Source organism: Ochotona princeps, chromosome 23, assembly GCF_030435755.1.
Source record: "Ochotona princeps isolate mOchPri1 chromosome 23, mOchPri1.hap1, whole genome shotgun sequence".
NCBI lineage: Eukaryota > Metazoa > Chordata > Mammalia > Lagomorpha > Ochotonidae > Ochotona > Ochotona princeps.
In genome coordinates this window covers 22,367,571-22,388,015 of record NC_080854.1, presented here as the reverse complement: position 1 = coordinate 22,388,015, position 20,445 = coordinate 22,367,571, and the positions used below count along the sequence as shown (strand labels likewise).

The 20,445-nt window shown below is 39.7% G+C and overlaps 2 protein-coding genes across 3 annotated transcripts in view; both read left to right on the top strand.

The window, feature by feature from the left end:
• The window catches only part of SPEF2 (sperm flagellar 2), a 139,731-nt gene that overhangs the window by 115,010 nt on the left and 4,276 nt on the right, over window positions 1–20,445 (top strand). Inside the window, exons 28-33 of one of the 2 annotated variants that reach the window (XM_058680010.1) lie at window positions 5,620–5,726; window positions 7,048–7,230; window positions 12,043–12,135; window positions 14,509–14,688; window positions 19,769–20,014; window positions 20,208–20,330. In XM_058680010.1, coding sequence (XP_058535993.1) covers window positions 5,620–5,726; window positions 7,048–7,230; window positions 12,043–12,135; window positions 14,509–14,688; window positions 19,769–20,014; window positions 20,208–20,330 — 932 coding nt within the window. The remainder of the gene's footprint in view (window positions 1–5,619; window positions 5,727–7,047; window positions 7,231–12,042; window positions 12,136–14,508; window positions 14,689–19,768; window positions 20,015–20,207; window positions 20,331–20,445) is intronic. The other variant, XM_058680011.1, reaches the window with a different exon arrangement.
• LOC131483084 (zinc finger protein 862-like) lies at window positions 1,194–4,288 on the top strand. Its single transcript, XM_058680013.1, has 5 exons — window positions 1,194–2,455; window positions 2,550–2,767; window positions 2,884–3,092; window positions 3,186–3,309; window positions 3,415–4,288. The coding sequence occupies exons 1-5, from the start codon at window positions 1,265–1,267 to the stop codon at window positions 3,764–3,766; spliced, it is 2,094 nt and encodes a 697-aa protein (XP_058535996.1). The 5' UTR covers window positions 1,194–1,264; the 3' UTR covers window positions 3,767–4,288.

Genomic DNA, 20,445 nt, shown 5'->3' with positions numbered 1-20,445 from the left:
TCTTTTATTTGCTGAAATGAACATGTATAAATACCAGGCCAACCATGAAAGACTGACAAGTAGCTCGGAGCTTAAATTAGTAAAGGAAAACAGTAGCTGTCTACAAGAGAACTAATTGTTAATGAAATACAGAACTATTTAGAACCTGCAAAAGTGGGGGTTTGATGTAACAACTGCAAAAAGATTGATTAAAAGGATAGGAGAGGCAAATAAGGTATAAAAGGTACATGTAAACCAACTGTTGTCCAAAGTTTTTCAACTAAAAGAGATATGAGATCATAAAAATCTATTAGGAAAGTAGATAAGCCTTCTTAAACATCTATTATGTGCTCAGCAGCAAAAAGTAAACACAGTGCTTATCTGGAGAGTTTAAAATTCTATTAAAGAATCAAAACCTCAAACCATAAAGCATTGAGCAAAAACAAACCAAAAAAATAAAAATCAAGAATATATCAGCATGAAATATTTTAGTATAACTTCATATAAGCACATATTCAAATTTTTCTTTATACAAAGGGTTTACAAAAGTTCATAGAAGGTGTGTTTCATGAAAAGATTATGCACACATTATTAAAATTGTTCACACCAAAATATTTCGCACCAAATAAACTCCCCTTTCCATTTTACCTTCCTACAAAATGTTTGAAGTCTCATCGTATGATAAAATAGAGCAATATACAGATTGTTCCTAACTTAAGATGACTCTATGTAGCAGTATTCAACTTTACGGTGATGTGAGAACACTTCTCATTCTGTAAAACTCAAACTTCAGATTTTGAATTTTGACCTCTTTGTCCTGATGCTGCCAGCTGATTGGAGGGTTCACAGCTGATACACTACAATCTGCTTTGCACCTAAGCTGTGACAACTGGGAAGTTGGGTGTATTCTGAATTTACAGTATTTTCTATTTTAATGAGTTTCTTAAGATATAACATTATAAGTTGGCAAGCATCTATAATTGAATGGTTAGTTTTGTCAAAGAATCTGTAGGAGGAATACATATACAAATGTGTGTGCGTATAGAGGTACACATACATGCACATATGCATGTACCCTTAATTTTCTAATTTATAGAGTGCCAGTCACTGTCGTCACAATACAACAGAGGAGTAAAGCAATGAGGACTAAATGAGTTGAGCCAGTTAAGGAGCATACAAGAACAGATGAGGAATTAGCATATAATGTAATTTTCCAGAAATAGTTAGCAGATGTGGGGAGCCAGGGGTTGGGAACAACTGAGGGTAGGTTTTGTGATTACTTAAAATGACCGCATGCAGTTATTTTAAAGGCAAGGATCCTCCAGATGCTGTGAGTCAAGTCACCATACAGCAGAAAAAGCCACAGAAGATTGACCACTATTTTCCTATAAGATGCAATCAATTTTTGAAAATTTGGTTAAAAAAATACCCTTGGCTTGTCTACGATGAGCTGTTAAATCTTATGTTCTGTGCCCTGTGTCGTAAGCATGGGGTGAAGTCAGGAGGAAGTCAGATGAGCCTTTTTTATGGCACAGACAACTTTAGGAGCGAACTTCTCAATGCGCATCATCTCAGTGAGGCCCATGCCAAGGCTTTATTAATGGAAGCAGCCAGTGGTTCTCCAGTGAACAGAGCCACCACAGAACTAATGGTGAGAACCATGAGCAAAGTAACTCTTGGGAGAGTAGAGAACTTATTCAGATCCTGTCATGCCATTGCCAAGACCGGACGTCCCCTCAAGGATTTCATCTGGATGTGCAAGTTGGATGATATGAAGGGTATCGATATTGGGCCAGTGTTCAGAACTAACAAATCAGCAAGAATGTTTACATATTTTATTGCTGAAGTAGAACGGAAAAACCTAAGAGAAAAGCTGGAGAAAAGTTCATTTTTCTCTGTCATCAGCGATGGAGTCACAGAGAGTTTCATAAAAGAAGTCAAACTTGTCTACGTACAGTTTGCCCATGCAGGCAAAATGCACTGCCAACTTGTTGGTGCACAGACAGTAGAAGGGAAGGATCCCCTGGCCATCAAAACTGCCATCGAGAAAACTCTAGATGTAAATCTTCGGCTTAGGCTATCAAGCCAAGACTGGGCAAAGAAACTGGTTGGTTTTGGAAGTGGTGGTACTGCTGGCATAGAAGGAGAGAACAAGGGGGTGACCTTGCTTTTAAAAGAAATTCAGCCATGTTTGCAGACTGTTTATTGCTTTGCACATCACCTTGAACTGTCTTACAAGGCAGTGTTCCAGAACATTCCCCTGTACAACGACGTCACAGAGCTTCTTTGCAGTATTTATCACTTCTATCACACTTCTCCTCTTCGTAAGCGGTCTCTAGTAGCAGCCTTTAAAGAACTTCACCTTCGGCCTGTAATGCCTTCTCACACAGGGGATAGGAGGTGGCTTCATGGATTACAGACAGCCCTCCACAACTTTCTCAGGGGATATCCTGCGATTATCCAGCAGTTGCATGCAGTAAGTAATTTTGAAATTCCACATTATTTTTCTTTTTCAGAATAACAGAAAATACTTTGAGAAACAGAACTATTTTCTTGCTCCTATGTTACAGGAAAGTGAAGAAGGAAGTGAAACTAGTCAAAATAAAGCCAAAGATCTTCTAGAATTCCTTCTCCAAGCCAACATTATTAAGTTTGCCCATTTCCTAGTGGATGTCATAAATGTCCTTAGCATTCTCTCTCGTGTCAGCCAGAACAGAAATTCCTCAATTGCTGACGTATTTGCCACCTTAGAGTCCACACTGGAAATGCTGCAAATGTATCAAAAAAGGTGAGGGGGCTGAGATGATAGAATCCATCAAAGCAGACAGTTCCACTTGGGAAAGCATTTGCTAGGCGCTTTCTCACTTTCTTCATTAGGCCCGGTTTATCTCATTTTCTCCCTAGACCAGGCCCCAAAGAGCACAGGATGGATTTAATCACACACTTTCACACTGACTGCCTCAGAGGAGCAGAAAGCATCTCAGCTGTGAGAAACGTGGTTTTAACACATCTTATCAAGAGGCTGCAGGGCTGTTTCGTAGATGCCAGCCAAGATGTGGTGAAGGCAACGGTGATCGTAAGCTTTAAATTGTGGCCCACAAAGCTAAATCAAGGTAAACTCTGCATGCTAACTCAGAACCAGTGATTCTTCGATCACCTGAGCGTCTTTCACATATGTGATTCTGTTTCTGGTATCTCAATGGCAGAATTCGGGGAGAAAGAGGTATCCATCCTGACTTCACACTATGAGCCAGTGTTAGAAGCTGCCAGTGTGAAAACAGCTGAAGTAGACACTGAGTGGAGCATGCTGAAGTTAGAGATTTATGCCAGGTAAGGAAGAAGGCAAGCCGAGTCGACAAGTTGTATTTACAAATATTTGGCTAAAACTCGGGCCTCTGAAGCCTTTAGATTTTTTTTTTCTGTCCTTTCATGTAGATTTCAGAACATTCAAAAACTGACCTGGGATTTTGTGAATTCCATTTACGTACACAAGTATCCAAACATCCTGAAGCTCGTCGACCTGGTACTGACCCTCCCTGCAAGTTCAGCCGAAGCAGAACGTGGCTTCAGTCAGATGAGACATTTCACATCCCACACGTGGGCCAACGTCAAGGCTGAGAGCCTCACAGATATCCTGGTCATTCAGCTGAATTCCCCAGACATCAACCATTTTGACCCCAGGAAAGCTATCCATTTATGGAACACAAGAACACCATCTTCAGCCGGTCACACAAGACCTACGTCAGATTCCTCATCCGACTCAGAAAGCCGTTGTGAAAGTGATTAGCACCATTACAGACATTGGCTTCCTCACTGATCATAGCAAAAAGACGGATGATTTTCAAAACCCTGAAAATGAAATGTAAAACAGTCACCAGTCTCCGCATCAGACTCAAAAAGGCATTTGACATCTGCTAAACATACAAAGCAAAAAGATGTGCACGGGTTTTCTTGTGACTTTGTCGTGCCGCTTTAATACCCACACATTCTTTGGTGTTCTTTGGAAATGTATGTTGATAAACAAAACGTGATTGTGATGTCATCTTTTTGATAGTTCTTAATAAGCATGACCAGATTGCCTAGCATACCATTAACTATTTCTTCTATATAATTCCAAATGACAGTCGCACCGGATAAATCAGTATCAGGGCCAAACTGAGAGCATTTTTAATTCATGAACAAAATATTTAAGTGTACCTATTTATGTTAGTGTATTAACAGTGACTATGATATCACACCATGCTTAAGAAACATAAATTTAAAAATGAAACATTAAAATGGCCTTCACACTTCACACTAAAATCCCCAAGTTAACAATCCAATAGAAACTTAAACCATCATATTATAATTTGTTTTGTATGTAGAGATTAGAACAGTGAATATATAATGTGCATCTCTCAGAATTTTTAAATATTTTAAATATCTTCATGGTTTCCACAGGTTTTTGTTTGTAGTTTCATCTTGAGAAAAATGACTGATCTTTTAACTTATCTAAAAATCAATATTGAATCACATGAAGTTCAGTTAACCAAAGATTCTATTGCCTAAGAAACAGGTTCTCTTCCCTGTAAACTTGAATACTTGAGTTTAATCAAGAGGTGTACCAATGCATTTGTGAACAACCTGCCGGATGGCCAATTACATAACAGAAAAGAAGCCTCTGCTCTTGTTCCCAGGAAACCGCCTTCCCAACTGTCAAACTGTGTATCTGACTTGAACCAGTGACATTTCGAGAGGATTATTACATTTCCCCGGAATATGGAGGGAATGTTAATGATGTTTCAGAAATATTAAAATCTTGATTATAGAAAGAAAACCTTGGTCCACTTCCTCTGTGTTTTACTCTTTTTCTCCTAAACGAAGAAGAATAGCTCTGTAATCTGGACCTAAAAGATGAATGGGACCCACTAGGTGATTCTCCTGGGCTCGGAAGGTACTGCTGCTGTGTGGGTTAGCCAGATTTGTATTTTTTAAACTCCTCTCATCTATTTCTGTTTTCCTACTTCTTTTTTGTAATGCATGTGTATGCAATTAGAAATAACAAGGTAGACATCTCCTTTATTAGTGTGTAAGAGCAACACTTTTTACAGATCTACGAAATACGTGGAAATCTGGACCCATTGAGATTATTAAATTAAAACGTTGAGCCTACAGTGTAACAATTCAAGCAGCACTGCATTTTTAAAAGCAAATAGATTCTGTTCTAAAGGGCAAACAATGGTAAATGTGTTACTTTGATCACAGTGCTGGGCTGCATACATTTGAAGCATCCTTCATCTCACATACATACTTACTAAAATAGTTTGGTCTTGTGCCCTACTGAATAAAGGAAACCTTAGAGTAATATCTTAAGATAAATGTAGTCATAGTAAAATATTAAACTTTTTTTCAAATTAAAAATTGGCCTCAGGAATTTTCCAAATGTGGAATGAATTTTTACTCAGCAATTAAAGACACATCAGTTCTCAATTGGGAAATAATAATAGAACACAACAAAACTGAAGGTCATTCTCCTTCTATTTCATTAAATGCTATTGCTTTAAATAATATGAAAAAGTGCCTGTCATTTCTTCCATTTTAGTCAAAGAGGGAAAAGTAGTCACATAAGATAATTAATAGCGTATTTTTATTACATTGCAGGGATTATAGGAAGTAAAGCATTTACTGACATTCTGCTTGATTTGATGACCTTTAACCTTGGAACAAACAACTTCCCTAGCAGCTGGATGCACCTCACCCAACCTGAAGTAAGCTTCCATCTTGTTTGATATTCAAAGATTTAGACATTCTTCTTAATTTGATCAATAAATCAACTAGCATATTGTGTATGCAAAGTCTGAGTTATGAAGCAGTCAATGAAATCTTAATTAATGAATATATGAATGAACATAGAATTAAAACATAGGAAGTCCACACTCTATATGTGGAGAATGAGTAGTAATCTTATAGTCAAGAAACATTCTGGAAACTGTGAGGCTTACTGCATGAATTTTAGTAACAAATAAAATGATTCTGACAAGCAATAGTACCTGATTCTAGTCATCTCTTTTAAGATTTATTTATTTTCATTGAAAAGGCAAATTTACAGAGAGGAAAGACAGAAAGATCTCCCATCCGCTGGTTCACTCCTCACATCGCTGCAATGGCCGGAGTAAATTGATCCGAAGCCAGGAGCCAGGAACTTCTTCCAGGTCTTTCATGCGGTGCAGGAATTAAAGGCCTTAAGCCATCCTCCACTGCTTTCCCAGGCCAGAAGCAGGGAGCTGAATCAGACACGGAGAAGGCAGGACTCAGACTGAAGCCATATGGAATCCCAGAGCTTGCAAAGGATGGGTTAGCCAACTGAGCCTTCGCACCAGGCCTGATTATAGTAGTTTTTGTGTTTTATCATAATCTTTTTTAAGGAATGTATCAGGAAACTAAATAGGCAAAAAGCTTTTCCCTTATGGGCCATAGAGTCCTTGAACAGGTATAATTATAATCTTTTTAAAAGTATTTATTTTATATTGCAGCTGGCTTTGTGGCTTAGCCAGTAAAACTATCATATGTGATGCTGTCATCCAGTATGGGCACCTGGTTCCTGCCCTGGCTGTTTCACTTCCTATCCTGTCTCCTGATAATAACATGGGGAAACAGCATAAGATGACATAAGTGTTTGTGCACCTGACATCCAAGTGGACAAAGCTGATGGAGTCCCTGGTTTTGTCCTGGCTTAGCTGTGGAATTTATGATCATTTGGGGGAGTGAACTAGTAGTTAGATCTCTTTCTCTCTGTGTCCCTCCTCTCTATCTCTCTGTCACTCTGCCCAATAAATGAAACATGAATCTTTAGGCTACTGAATCACTTGTATGAGTTGGTTATATTATAGCAAGCGAAACACAGGTATCAAGAAGGAAAACAATGAAACACTTTCTAAAACTCTCCTGTATAGATTCGTTAGCAAAGGAGTAAAAGGACAAATTTCAGAACAGGCTGTATTTTCCTTTGTAGAATCATGGAAGCCTGAGCAGGTTGAGTTTCAAGATAGAATTGCAACTATTCCAGTGATACTTCCTGTTTTCTTCCAGTTGCAGGAGTTAACATATTTATTAATAGTAAACTCAGAGTTTGTGGACTGGCGGAAATTCCTGTTAGTAACTGCATTGCCTTGGCCCATCCCTCTGGAAGAAGAGCTCCTGGAGACCCTGCAGAGATTCAAGGCTATGGATGAGAAGCAGACGGGCACCGTCACTTTTGAGCAGTACATGCAGGTGACTACCCAGCACCTAGGGGCACTAATAATGCTAGAATACTCTAGGTGTTACTAGTGTCTTTTTTCCAGACCTGAGGCCAGCGTGTGGATCCTCACCTTGTCTAGACAACCAGAGGGAGCACATGCAGTACCAAAGCCTTGGGCAGAATTCTGGCCTCTATCCTCAGCAAGAGGCTCCGAGAAAGGTCAAAACTTGCTGGAGTGCTAGAGGTTCAGAGAGAAGTCACATGAGCTTTGTTGTCCTCCTGAGTTCCTAACCAGTGGTTCTTGCCCTTAGCTGTGCATCAGAATTTCTTGCAGCGATTTTAATAAATCTATTGCACAACAATACCCAAATACTCCAGGCATGGCAAAAACAGAATTTTTGCTTTTGAAAGGGTGATGAATAACGAGTTTGTTTTTCACAAGTTAACTTTCAAATGTCTGCGGGGAATGCAGACAGAAATGTCCCATCTCTTATAGGAACTACAAAAGGAATGGCAAGCCACTGTCACGTAGGCAAGTGTTGAATTTGTGAATGGGCGAGGTCAAACAAGGAAAATATCCAGTAGTATAATACCTGGTGATTGAACTTGACAGGTAGGACATAGCTGATGACCTCTGACAGTGCAATTTTCACAGAATAGCAAGTACAAAATCTAATCTGCAGTGTATTGAAAATAGTGAATAGCTCTTCAGAAACTGAAGACCAATCAACTCATTTTTGAGAAGTTCAAGTAAGAAGGGAGTTAGAATGAGATTCTACAACTAAGAGAATCCTGAATCATTTGTTTTTTTCTCTAGTAACTGAATTCATTATTTCTGCCAGTGTTTCACATTACTAGTGGACACGAAAGAGGGAAATATTCCCCGGATGCTCCCTTTGAAACAGGTTGATACTGTCCAAGTATGTGCACCTCACCTGGATTTCATCACAGAACAGTCATGGTCCTTCCAAGTTTCTTTCCTTGGCTCATTAGTGGATGGCATACATTTTTATGTGGTCCCAAAGGTCCCATGCTTGGGTGACTAAAACAGAGGACAAGGCCCTTGAATGCTGGAGAGAGTGCCTGTCAGGCTGATCAGGGTAGGTGACTGGCTGAATGGGATCTGATATTGGTATCTTCCAAGTAGGTTATCAATGCTGGAATTGTTCTTGGCTAATCATTTTTAAGAAGATTTTGAAGACACGACAGTAAAACAAATAATACATTCGCATAGATGGCTTAAACTCTTTAAAAAAGTATGGAACACTCAAGTGAACTTTCATTATTTACTATACTTTAATTAGCACAAGATATCAATTTGAACATACCTTTGTACAAACACAAAAAGAACAAAGGGTGATGGCAGTTGTTATTGAAGTGCTGAGGCAAAACCAGAAACTCCTTTACCCAAGGTGTGATTTTCTTAAAGAAAGTTGCCTGCTGCATTTAATGGAAACCCAGAAACACTGAGTTGAACACTGCCTGTGTTTTGAGACGGCTTGATTTTCAAGCTCTCCACTCTCTTGCACTCAGTTCCCATTTCCTGAAAACTTAAGACAGGGATACTATTGGAGGCCCTTTACAGATACCCAACACTTACACACACACACACACACACACACACACACACACCATAAATGTTTCAAGGGGCAAAAATGAAAACAGCTGTTAGGACAAAATTTTTATAATATTTATTGGATATGTCTCAATAAACACGTGAAAGAGTAGATTGGTATTACTGAAATGAAGTTCTGTGGGAGAGAAGAGCTATCTACCAAGCTTTTTGTTCTGCCGTTCTTTGTCTTTCTTTTGACTAAGTGCAAGTTCACCCTCAGAGCCCCTTAGGAGTACACCGATTTCTCCACTTCTACAATGGACTGATATTAAGTGTTTATGAAGTACATCAGTCTAGGTACCTTGGCTTACCAGTGAGAGTATAAAAGCCTGTTCACCACTTGCTCCCAGCCCTGCTGCACCCCTCACATGCTTGCCTCTGTTAGGTGTAAATGTTTAGTCACCCTCAGGAGGGATCCTTTGATGTTCAAGTACTGACTCGTCTTCCACCAAAGAGAGTACTTGTTATTACAGGCTTAAGATGTGAGATATTCTAGGGTCCAAATACTTTAGTGCATCTTCTCTATGGAAAAGTAAAAAAAAATAAAGCTCTTTGACTATGTTTCAGCAAGAAACATTACCAAGATTATCTCTCCGTTTTAATAGAGAATTCTTTAATAAGGAATTCAATGAACAGTAAGTAGAAAAAAAAACCATTGTTCTTCAAGAGTACAGAAAAGAATTATAAACAGCAATTAAATCTCAAAATGTTAATTTTGCTCACATGCATTAATAATGCTTGCTAGTTGATTCCATCATCTGTCTGATTTCTGTGTTAGTGTTTCTCATGACTGTCGTATATTCTGTCTTTTCTTCATGCCTAGTAATTTCACATTGGATGGCAGGCATTGTTTTATACGGTTAGGTGCCAAATTTTGTGTGTATGTATATAGATAGATAGATAGATAATAGATAGATATGCATAAAGAGGTGTGTGTTTATGTATGTATGTATATATGTATATGTATGTATGTATGGATAGATAGATAGATAGATAGATAGATAGATATCAAGAATTATGAGGGTGAATTCAAAGCAACATTTACTAGAGGGAGGGACAATTTGGCTCTACTGTTAAGGTAATATTCTCCTGAACCCAAAAATCGTATCTGAAAAAAGGACCCTTCATTCTGTCTGGTGGTAAACACGAGCCTGCTCCATTCCTGTGCAAGTTTCATTTCTTAGGCTTGCACCTCTCCTGTGTCTTTTTCCAATGTCTGGTGTTTACTACATGCAGATACACGGACTGGTCCCTGGTCAAGACTTGGAAACACAGCTCTAGAGCTCTAAGGTTTTCTGTGCACAACTCTAAAACTCCTTCCTGCAATGTCCTGCCACGTTGGCCTTGCTCAGCTCCAATATATGCCTTCTTAACTCAGCAAGACCAGACCCTATTTGAATACTCTTCCTGGCACTGCAGACTAGAAATATTTTCCACGCTAGACTACTATAAAGTCCCAGTTGGTTTCCCTAGTTTCAGGAATGACTCTTGTTTTGCCTATTGTTTAGTGTTTAGAAAAATGTGTCTCATAAGGTCGTAAGTTCTCTGACTTTCGTTTAAAGTGGAAGGATGACTCTGTCATTTATTATCCCATTACAGCTGAACATAAATAAATCACACTCATGTTCCTCATTTCTCTATTCTCCTGTAGAGTAGTACTTACCCTCCATAGATGAGCCATTTGTCAAGCAATGGACTAAAGATTTAAACAGCAGCCATTTTAGATACTCAGCTATTATAACTCTCTGACCAAAGGCAGGTCCATTACCCCCAGGAACCCTTTCCCTTGACAATACCCTATATGGTATGGGCACAATACCCACACCCCCACAATTAACCCACCACACACAGTGCATTCCTTTTTAACTACCTGGACTACAGAGAGAAAGGCACACAGTTAGAAAAGCCCACCCAAAGCTCCCTCAATTCCAACCACTGTCTTCCCCTGCAAAGCCCTAAACTCACCCAACCTATGTAAGACTGGGCCTGCTGGAGGACCAAGCCGCTGCCACGTGCTTGCTCTATGTGAATGCTAGCAGTTGGCCACCTTTGCGAATTTCTCACTAATAAATGTATTGTGCCTGAAAATTCATGCCACATTTTCTCTCTGTTCTGTTCTCACTTCCCAACAGCAAGGATTTCCTCTGAATCAGTACAGAAGACACCAACTTTCAAACTTAAGCCCATGCTGGCCATGGAGCTTTTTCTGACTCCTCCTCTGATTCCTCCTTCACAGGTTTCCTTTGGCCTCTCCTTTGTTACAAGTCAAAAGAGAATCCAGGCCTCCGTTCTAGAGTGAGGCCTCACCCTTCTCAGGCAATCCAGTGCCATCATAGCCTTCTTTCAGAGTCTCATGGAAGAGCCCAAGGAGAGCTTCCCAGAGGTAGTGTGGTCCGAGAACCAATTCTGGGAAGAAGTGTAGGTTTACCTGGATGGATGGGAGAATAGAACTTAAAGATAAGGAAGATTCTGTAATCAAAATAATGAGAGTAGAAATGGTCTGAGCAGAGAATATTACAAAATGAAAACTTTGAGTAAATTTATGTAGTAGTAAATCTGAATCAAGTTAAAAAAAAAACTGGAAATGAAAACAGCCTGGAATTACTGGAGTGGCCCCATGACAGAAGTAATGAGCATTTTAAACAACAGGGTGTTAGTGTAAATAGAAATAAGGCATAGAATGGGAGAGGCATTGCCAAGTGAGAATCAAAGGTATTTGGTAATTGCTGTCAGATATTGAGAGAGAACTTGCGAACTTGAGCTAGTAATTCAGTGACTCAACAAAAAGTTTCTAACATCAGCAACCTGTAGCAGAACCAGAGAATCTAGAAAAATTGATGGCATTGTGAAACATGAGCTATTGTTCTGGAAGCAAAGCACTTTAATGTGGCACAGTAAATTTCAAGCTTCATCATGTTACCATTTTAACTAACTTGCTTGACATGGACACTTTCATTTATAAACTATGTATGTACCATAGCATGGATACAGCACATATACATGATAAAGAGTGTAAAAATAGAAATGATGGAAAAATGAGGTAATAGGAAATGTAAAGGGAAATACCAGTTTTTTTTTTTTAATTCAGTCGCCATAGTTTCTGTACCCTCATTTAGAGACCTCTGCTCTTGCGTCTGAATCTAGCAAGTTCAATCTCTGTGGCTTCAAGAGGAATCATTCCATTCTCACTAACATCCTTTAACAATTTGCACTTTTATCCTTTATGTAGGCTGGCCTGTGGTTTACTGGAGATGAAGATACAAAAATTCCAGAAAATCCTCTTGAACCCCTGCCCTTTAATAGGCAGGTGCATCTTATAGAGGTAATTTATTGAGATGTGTTTTTTTCCCTTAAATGTAGACACTAAACATTTTTTGTTCGTTTTTTTCCATTTGTGTGATTTGCTTTGGACCCTATCTTGGCCTCCCAGGTCATTGAGTGTGTCCCCCAAATGCAGACTTTAATCGTCACTGACAAGCCAGAGTTGCAAAGCTGTTGGGGAGAGAGCAGAGATCAAAATCTTGAATAAAGCACTACTATTGTTCATTTTAGTGATCTTGGGAAACTGCCAAGATCCCTCCAGATTTCATTTTTCCTTTCTGACAAATAAGCTAAGCTGTGACTCAACACGTTTGTCTCTTGGTGTCCTTTAATTCTGAAAGTCTAGGCTAAGATTCTATCATTTTGCCAATGTATGCTTTGTCCATTTCTCCCTGGTCTTGACCAACAAGAGCAGGGATTTTCTTGTCTTGCCTGTGATCCATCAAAGCACATTACTCTTGATAACATTATCATCAATACTAACATTTTTATTAGGCTCCATCCTGAAACCACAACAGAAAGCAGGACCTTAAAATCTGAAAGCCACTCTGAGTTCAGTGTAAATGTTTAAAAATGTACTCAACATAACCACTTCCAGTAAGATAATGAGGGAGGTTTAAAGGTAGATTTAGACTTGATGGAAAGCTCTTTATGAACTATCATTTGTTCAATTTCCAGACAGACATTAGTTGAAAATTGCAGGACAAAATTGAACACAACTTGTATTATGACTTTAAACTGAGAAGTTCAATCCATTGGATGAATATTTTTCTGATCTGAAAGCAGGAGAATGGGGCAGAGAAGAGGTCAGGACAGTACCAAAGAGTCCAAGATACAAGGTCAGAAGTTGCAGGGTCAGTATTTTTGTTTGGTGTTTGTTAATTTTAATGTGAAACTTGAGGGTCAAGGTCAGTTTTGTGTAAAATTTCCTGATTTTCTATAAAATGCAATGTGATTTCTATTATGTTCCCCACCCCAATAATATAAAAAAAGAAAGTTCCTCATTACTTGGGGAGAAACTCACAGCCTAAATAACATGTCAGGTGAAAAATGACTTCCTTTTCAACCAGAAGTTTTTAGAAGTGTCACTCAGAGGAAGAACGTTTTAGCTGTTTACTCAGCAGTGAAACAAGGAAGGTCAAAGAATGGGTGTCGCTCCCACTTGCTGTTGGAAGGTTATAGATGTAAACAACAAAGTCAGGATCAGAGTCAGTGTGGCTGATTGTGTGTATGTGAAATGTCCTTAGGACACAAATGTTAAGGAAATTTTCCACCCTTCCCAGGGTGCCCTAGGAATTACATGTTCATAGTTCATGCATGAACTCGCTGTGAACAACAACCTCTGCATCACAGAGGTAAACACAGAATGGGTGTTTGCTGTAGTGGTTAAGATGCTGCTTGGGAATCTGGCATCCCCTATAGAGATGCTTGAGTTCAAGCTGTGGATCCACTTCTGATTCCCACTTCCTGCTTATAGGTGCCCTGGGATGTGGGTGGTGATGCTCAGGTAGCTGCTGGGTTCACCCAGATTGGACCTCAGGCTCCCTAGCTTTGAACTCAACCAGCCCTGGCTGCTCAGCTACTCTAGCAGTTTGTACAATGAACCAGTAGGAGATATTCTTTCTCTCTCTCTCTCTCTCTCTCTCTCTCTCTCTCTCATTTTCAAATAGAAATGAAGAGGTTAGGTGATACAGCTCTTAAAGGGTGGAATTTGTACTGTGATTCAAGCTTAAAAGCATTGAAATTTTTGTAACTATGAACATGTGGTCAGGCCACTCACTCAGAATGCCAGAATTGCCAGAACTGAGATGTGTTTCTTACCAAACTCTCTCTGGATGAGTCCACATAGCAAAAAGTCATTTGTGGTGGGAAGTTTGAACATGAAGTTCAGAGCAATGTAAGAGTGTCAGTGCTTTGGGTGTCATTCCCTTTCTTCCCTTCCCCTTCGCACAGATGCGGGAGGGTCCACAAGTCTCATGTGTAGGGTAGGGCTTCTCTTGTTCAGAAGATTCTAAGAGTAGCTAATGAGCCCTTGCTCTTTGGGCTCTGTTTTCCTACTTAACTTGTAGACTGCTCTTGTGTTAATCTGTGCATCCATTCAAAATGTTAGCATTGATTTCCACACAACAGTCACTTACATCCATACTTAGAGCCCTGGGTTTTTTGTTTGTTTGGTTTTGGTTTTTGAGGTTTTGTTTTTGTTTTGTGCTTTTCTTCAGTTCATACCGTTCATAGCATATTAGCTTTACTAACTCAATACTGAAAAGGTAACTTAATTGCAAAGCTCCCGGAAGAATTCTCCACCACTATACGGATCTACTGCCCAACAGAGTGCACCTGTTTCCCCTTTGGTTGAAATCATTTTTGTTAACAGTTTTTCTTTAGGCTCTTTGCTGACTATGAGATGGACCCACCCCAGCTGGACTACACACAAATGCTGCTGTATTTTGCTTGCCACCCAGATCCCATGGAAGGGGTCTACAGGGCCCTCAGTGTGGCCATTGGAACTCATATCTTCCGAAAAGTTGAAGGTCCAGTCATGATAGCAGAAAAGGTAATTTAATTTGAATTCCAAAAATGAACTAACTTTGGCATCTAGAGGAGGAAACCAGAAGATCGTACACTACTGATAGCAAGGACTCTGTTCTTTTTAGATGAAAAAGCCTCTGGGCAAAGTACTAACTAATGTGGACCTGAAGTACCCATCTGCGCTGTGCACAGCTTTTGATTGTGGGGGACAAAGCAGTGGAAGGAATGTGTGCTGTTTCCATCCTCCCTCTATGAACACAGAAGGGAGAAAGTTGACACTTCTCTCAAAATGCTTGTATCCCAGAACACCACATGACTCTCTTACTCCACCTTTTACAGATCACTGCCTGTATGTCTTCTCACAGAGAGACCTTCTCTGGCCATGTTAAGCAGCATTACGACTCATCAGCTGTCCCAAGCCACACTTCTTTCTCTTTCATACACCCTCAGGGCCTTTTTGACAGCATCTACATTGGGAAGAGATGTGTTGTGTTACATGTTGTCTTGAGGTTTGACCCTGAGTCCACGGACAGGCGAACCTGCTTCCCCTTCACTAGGGCTGGGAAATGCCTAGTAAGTTGGGGACTCTTAAAACCCTGGTACAACTATGGCAGGATGTTTAGTAAAGGGGTGTTTTCCACTCATAGGAATTAAATATGGTATATAGTCACGTTGACAATGAATACACTTGATTTGGAACATTTCTGTTTCCATTATAACTTGGCCAGTTACATCTATAATGTAAGCCTGAATTGCAGCTTTCCCTGAGGTCTCAGTTGTCTGTCCTCGGGAAAGCTTTCCTTTAGCTCAAATCATATCAGGAGCCACCTAGTCTGTGGTATGTTTCACCTTATTCAGTATAGCCCACACAACAATGATTTCTCCAAGTTCTGCTTCTCTGGAATCTAAGCATCTAATAAACCAGAATGGAGTTGGATTGGTAGGGAACAACTATCTTGTGCTGAACCTATGAGCTTATGCCAAAGTCTTTGAGTAGATCAGTATTGCGTTGAGTATATCAATCAATTAGTTCATAAATTGTGCTTTTACATAGCTCTGAAATCTGTTAAAGAGACAAAAATGTCCTGCTGAAGGGATTTCATCTCATTTCTCACCCATGCATAGAATGAAGACTGACATGAAGCCTTGCCAATCAAAAGAGTTCTTGCCACCTTCTTCCCTCCCTGCCTTAGTTCTTGCTGTTCTCTCCATATGCAGTACCTTTTATCCAAGTACAAGAGTCAGAGATTTCTGCATAATCCAAGGCCTTATCTATTCATTGTCAATGACAAGATCATCCATGATACTTCCTTTGAAGACCCTGGGTGCCCTCTCAGTGGGACCATATTAGAACCAGAACTTAGGGAGAGCAGCGTCGTATGCACCCATTCATGTTTCCACAAACAGTTAATGAGAACAGGTTTATCCGGGATAACATTGCTGAACTGGCAAGGGGAGGACAGACAGCAACAAGGCAGGGAAAGACAGACAACCAACAATAAGTAGAAGATAGAATGCATCAAATAGTGATAAATGCTTTCAGTGGGATTGGTAGACGTGATAGCAGACTTCCCTGAGCAGGAAGACCAGGAAAAGAGGGTTATGTACTATAGCTGTTGCCAAGGTAACAGATGTCCCTCTGTGAGTGGCAGGCGAGTCAGTTAGCACATCCCATCTGTCCTATTCATTCACCTTCTGCTTGAGTATCAGCTCAGGAAGAAGCTCCCCTTAAGTTATACTCTCAAGAGCTCCTTTAAAATCCAAGAGCACTGTACAGGAACCCAACAGGGAACACTGCACACCAGAGGTGAAGTGTAGGGTTGGGACCCAGCAATGGATGGAGCGCATATCTTTCTCACATGACTTAAAATGAGTCTAGTCTGTTTGGGAGCACAGCAGCCTTGTCCTTCCCACATGTTCTCACACTTCTCATCCAGGCCTTTCTGTCTCCAATTCTGCTGCTTCATCTCTGATCTCCTTCCAGTCTGTTCTAGTTTCCTGGGCAAACTCATCCCAGGAGGCCATCCTGAGTCTGCTCTGAAATAAAACTTCCAATGGATCCACATTCACTCTCAAAATATGCAATGATGGGGCTGGTATGATAGCTCAACTGGCTACTCCTCCACCTGCAAGTACTGGGATCCCATAAGGGTGCCAGTTTGTATCCTGACTGCTCCACTTGCCACTGCTTGTGGCCTGGAAAGCAGTGGAGGATGTCTCAAAGCCTTGGGATCCTGTGTCCACTTCAGAGATCCAGAAGAGGGTCCTGGCTTTGGATCAACTCTGCTCCAGCCGTTTCAGCTATTCGGAGAGTGAACCAGTGGATGGAAGATTATCTCTGTCTCCTCTGCCTTTCAAATAAAATGAAAAACAATTTAAAAAAAAAGATAATCATTTCCAAACTGGAAACCTTGTCTGTGATTTATTCTTCCGTAGTCTGTTTCCACTACCCATGGTGACTTTATTCAGCGTTCAATTCAATTCCATTTCAAAGAAGCTTGAGAAAAAGGCATTCATTAATAACACACTGACAGATCTGTAAATAAGCACCATTTGGGGAAATAGTTCACTCCAAAACCCATGTGGCATGGGGCTGTATGTTGAAATCTAAAAATTTAGGAGCTTGAATCTCCTACATTGTAAATGTTTTGTAAAAGCATCTTAGGCAGAATGTCTGAAGCCCTGGGGTTCAAAAGCACATGCATTTCTAATTCCACACTACTCTTTGATGCTTTGCCCACACGAATCACAAGCGCCAACCTTCTGTTCTGCCTTTGAGATGTGGGACTGAGATGATTGAATCACAGAATGTATGGTCAGGAAGATGTGCACGCACCATTCCAGGAACACATTTACACCGGGTCCTTGAGGGCTGCCTCTGAGAACCAGCCATGACTGACATGGTTCTTGTCGGCACCACAGTCTGTCTCCCTACTTAGATTGCAGTGTAAGACACATGGAGTTGATGCCACTGGCACTCACTCATTGGGAAACACTGTTTTTTCTTCCAATTTTCATCATCATTTGCGTTGATACATCCACATGCTGTATCCTTGTCTTTTAGGGGCAGACAGTACACTCTTTATCTTATTTGCCCAACCATCCCACTAAGATTCAGAGTTTGTTGTTCTGGTCTACCCCCTAGAAACTGCCTGCTCTGTTCTTACAGAGCTACCAACTTATGCTATTTTGGCCACTAGAGAGGAAAAAATGGCAAAAATTTAGAATATATCTTCTGACATGAATGAGTATTTCTGAAATAACAGATGTTTAAATTACTGACCTTTGTATTGGACGTTTTTCATTAAATCCAGGATTTTTTTTGTCAGTTACTGAAAAAACATAAGTTCATTCCTACTTTTGGGAATACTTACAGAGAGGTAAGTTTTTTCTTTATCATCCACTCATAGCACCGACTAGCCACCTACACACTCACAGGTTCTCTCCTGTCCACACTGTGATGGTGGTTACACCCTGGATAGAAATTCCTTTATTCTACCCTCACTCACAAGATGCATTACATGCTAATTGTGTTCATTCACTAGACTGAATAGTATCAGCCCAGAATGTTACAGATGGAGAGGCAATTTAATAATTTCTAAATCTCCAAAAGTTTCACATTTCTACCATTTCCAGTTTCTTACAGCATTAAAAGAATCCTTCCATCCCTTTAAACACTGAATTTCTGATTTAGCCAACTAAATCAAGATGATCCCAGATAGGTAGGTAAATAGCACCTTTTTTGATTACACTCCCTTTAGTCACTCAGAAATCTTTTGGCTCAATTTTGTCCCTCGCCTTAATCCTTTCACATATAGACTTACATGATTATTTGGAAGGAGTGTGCAGAAGCAAAGCACTTTATACTTGTCCTGAATTGAATTTTATCACACATCGGCAGTCTCCTGAATTAGTATGTTTCCCGTCCTTGGCACAATAAAGAATGAAAGCAAGATATTCTCTCACAACTGGACAGCCAACTTTCCCAAAATGCACATGTTGCATGCAAATTATCAAATTTGATTAACTCATTACCAGAAACACATGCACATGATACACATGCATATATATATATATGTATATATATATGCAATTTTACTACACAGGATGTGAAAAGTGAAAAACAGGAAAGGGGACTCATTTGTGCAATTACCCAAAAGTAAATGTTGCTAACATTTTAATGTGTCTGCTTGCTTTGCTTTCATTAATAAGTGTGGACATATAACAAAATGAAGGCCCTAATGTGTTCGTTACTTTGTCATGTTCTGCTTACGGTTGTCCTACTGTGCTTTCTCATACCATTGAGTATTTTTCAAATCATAATTTTAATGACAGTATAGCATTCCATCATAATTGTCCAGTTTAGATCATCTTTTTCCCATTTTAAGAATTGTGTGTTTTTAATTATTGCTGCAACACCAAATGTATGGGCATCCATATATAAAAAATTATGTCCATCAATATTTCTTTGGATCACATCTTAATTTAAATATTGAGTAAAGGGATAGGAATATATTTAAGAACTGACTTTGAAAGTAAGGTACTCTCTGCATACTCAGAATGAGAATGCTTGTGTTCCTGAATGTTGGCCAGATATCAAAGACACGCAGTAAGAATCCCAACCTGATTTTCTTTACTCAGTTTGCTGTCTGGATTTCTTTGGAGTCCAAAGAAATGTTTCTGATTCTCTTAGGATCTATCAAGCTTGAGAAAATACCTCACCATAACCTTTCCACTGCAATTAACTTCAAGACCAAATCTAGTTAAAAAATCTATATGCACGTTTGGAAGTCTGGCAGCTGTTACAGTAACTCATTTCCTTGTCCAGTTGTTGTACTTGGCGTTGTGGTAGGCTTACAGCTCTATGGAGATGAATAGAGACACACTGAGGCCATCGTGCCTTAGAAACAAAACTGGTCAAGGGTTTTTGACATCATGATTTCCGAAACACTCAACATATTGTCTACAAGAGTTCCTTTGGCTAGTTTGTAGTGGGCTGTATTGTTCCACTATAGATGTATAAGGCAAATTTGTGTTTTCCAAATGTCTCGATTGCCCAGAAGCCTTCAGCCTGACTTCAAATTCTCTTCACATAATTTTTGCAGACCTCCTCTGCTGACATGAGCCCCATCGAGGGCTATGTGGAAACTGAAGAAAATGCTGAAAGAGAGGAAAAGGACTTCACAGAGGAAAAGGAGGAAAAAGATAGAAAGGAACCAGATATCCCTGAAAATGCAAACACTGAAAAGATTTCCATGGAAACACTGCTGCGAGTGTTCCGAGGAGGGAGCGAAGTAAAGGATGCCAACAGATTCACCAGCCACCTTAAGACAGAAAACATTTATGCAGAGGTTGGTGAAATGATGCTGTAAAAGGGACAACCTTTTTGCCCTCAATATTCAGTATTTTTTTTACAGAATTTCTCTTAAAATGTGTCATTTTATGAAATTTATGGTGAATTTTTTAGCAAATAAGAGTAATTTATTCATATCTACATGATTGTAAGGTTAATTAACTTCTCTCTTTTTTTCTTCTTCTTCTAAGAGCTTCATAAAAGTATTTCAAGAACTAGATACCAAGGACCTGGAGCTAATTGAAATTGCTGTACTCTTGAAGCATCCTTTCATCCAAGAACTGATTTCAAATTATTCAGATTATAAACTCCCTGTGAGTGTGACCTGAGGTGTCCTAATTCAAATGGGCTCTGGTTCAGAACATAGTGGGATAGTTCTTACATTAAACAAGCATGAAAGGGGAAGAAGCCAAAGTTGCTCAGACAAGC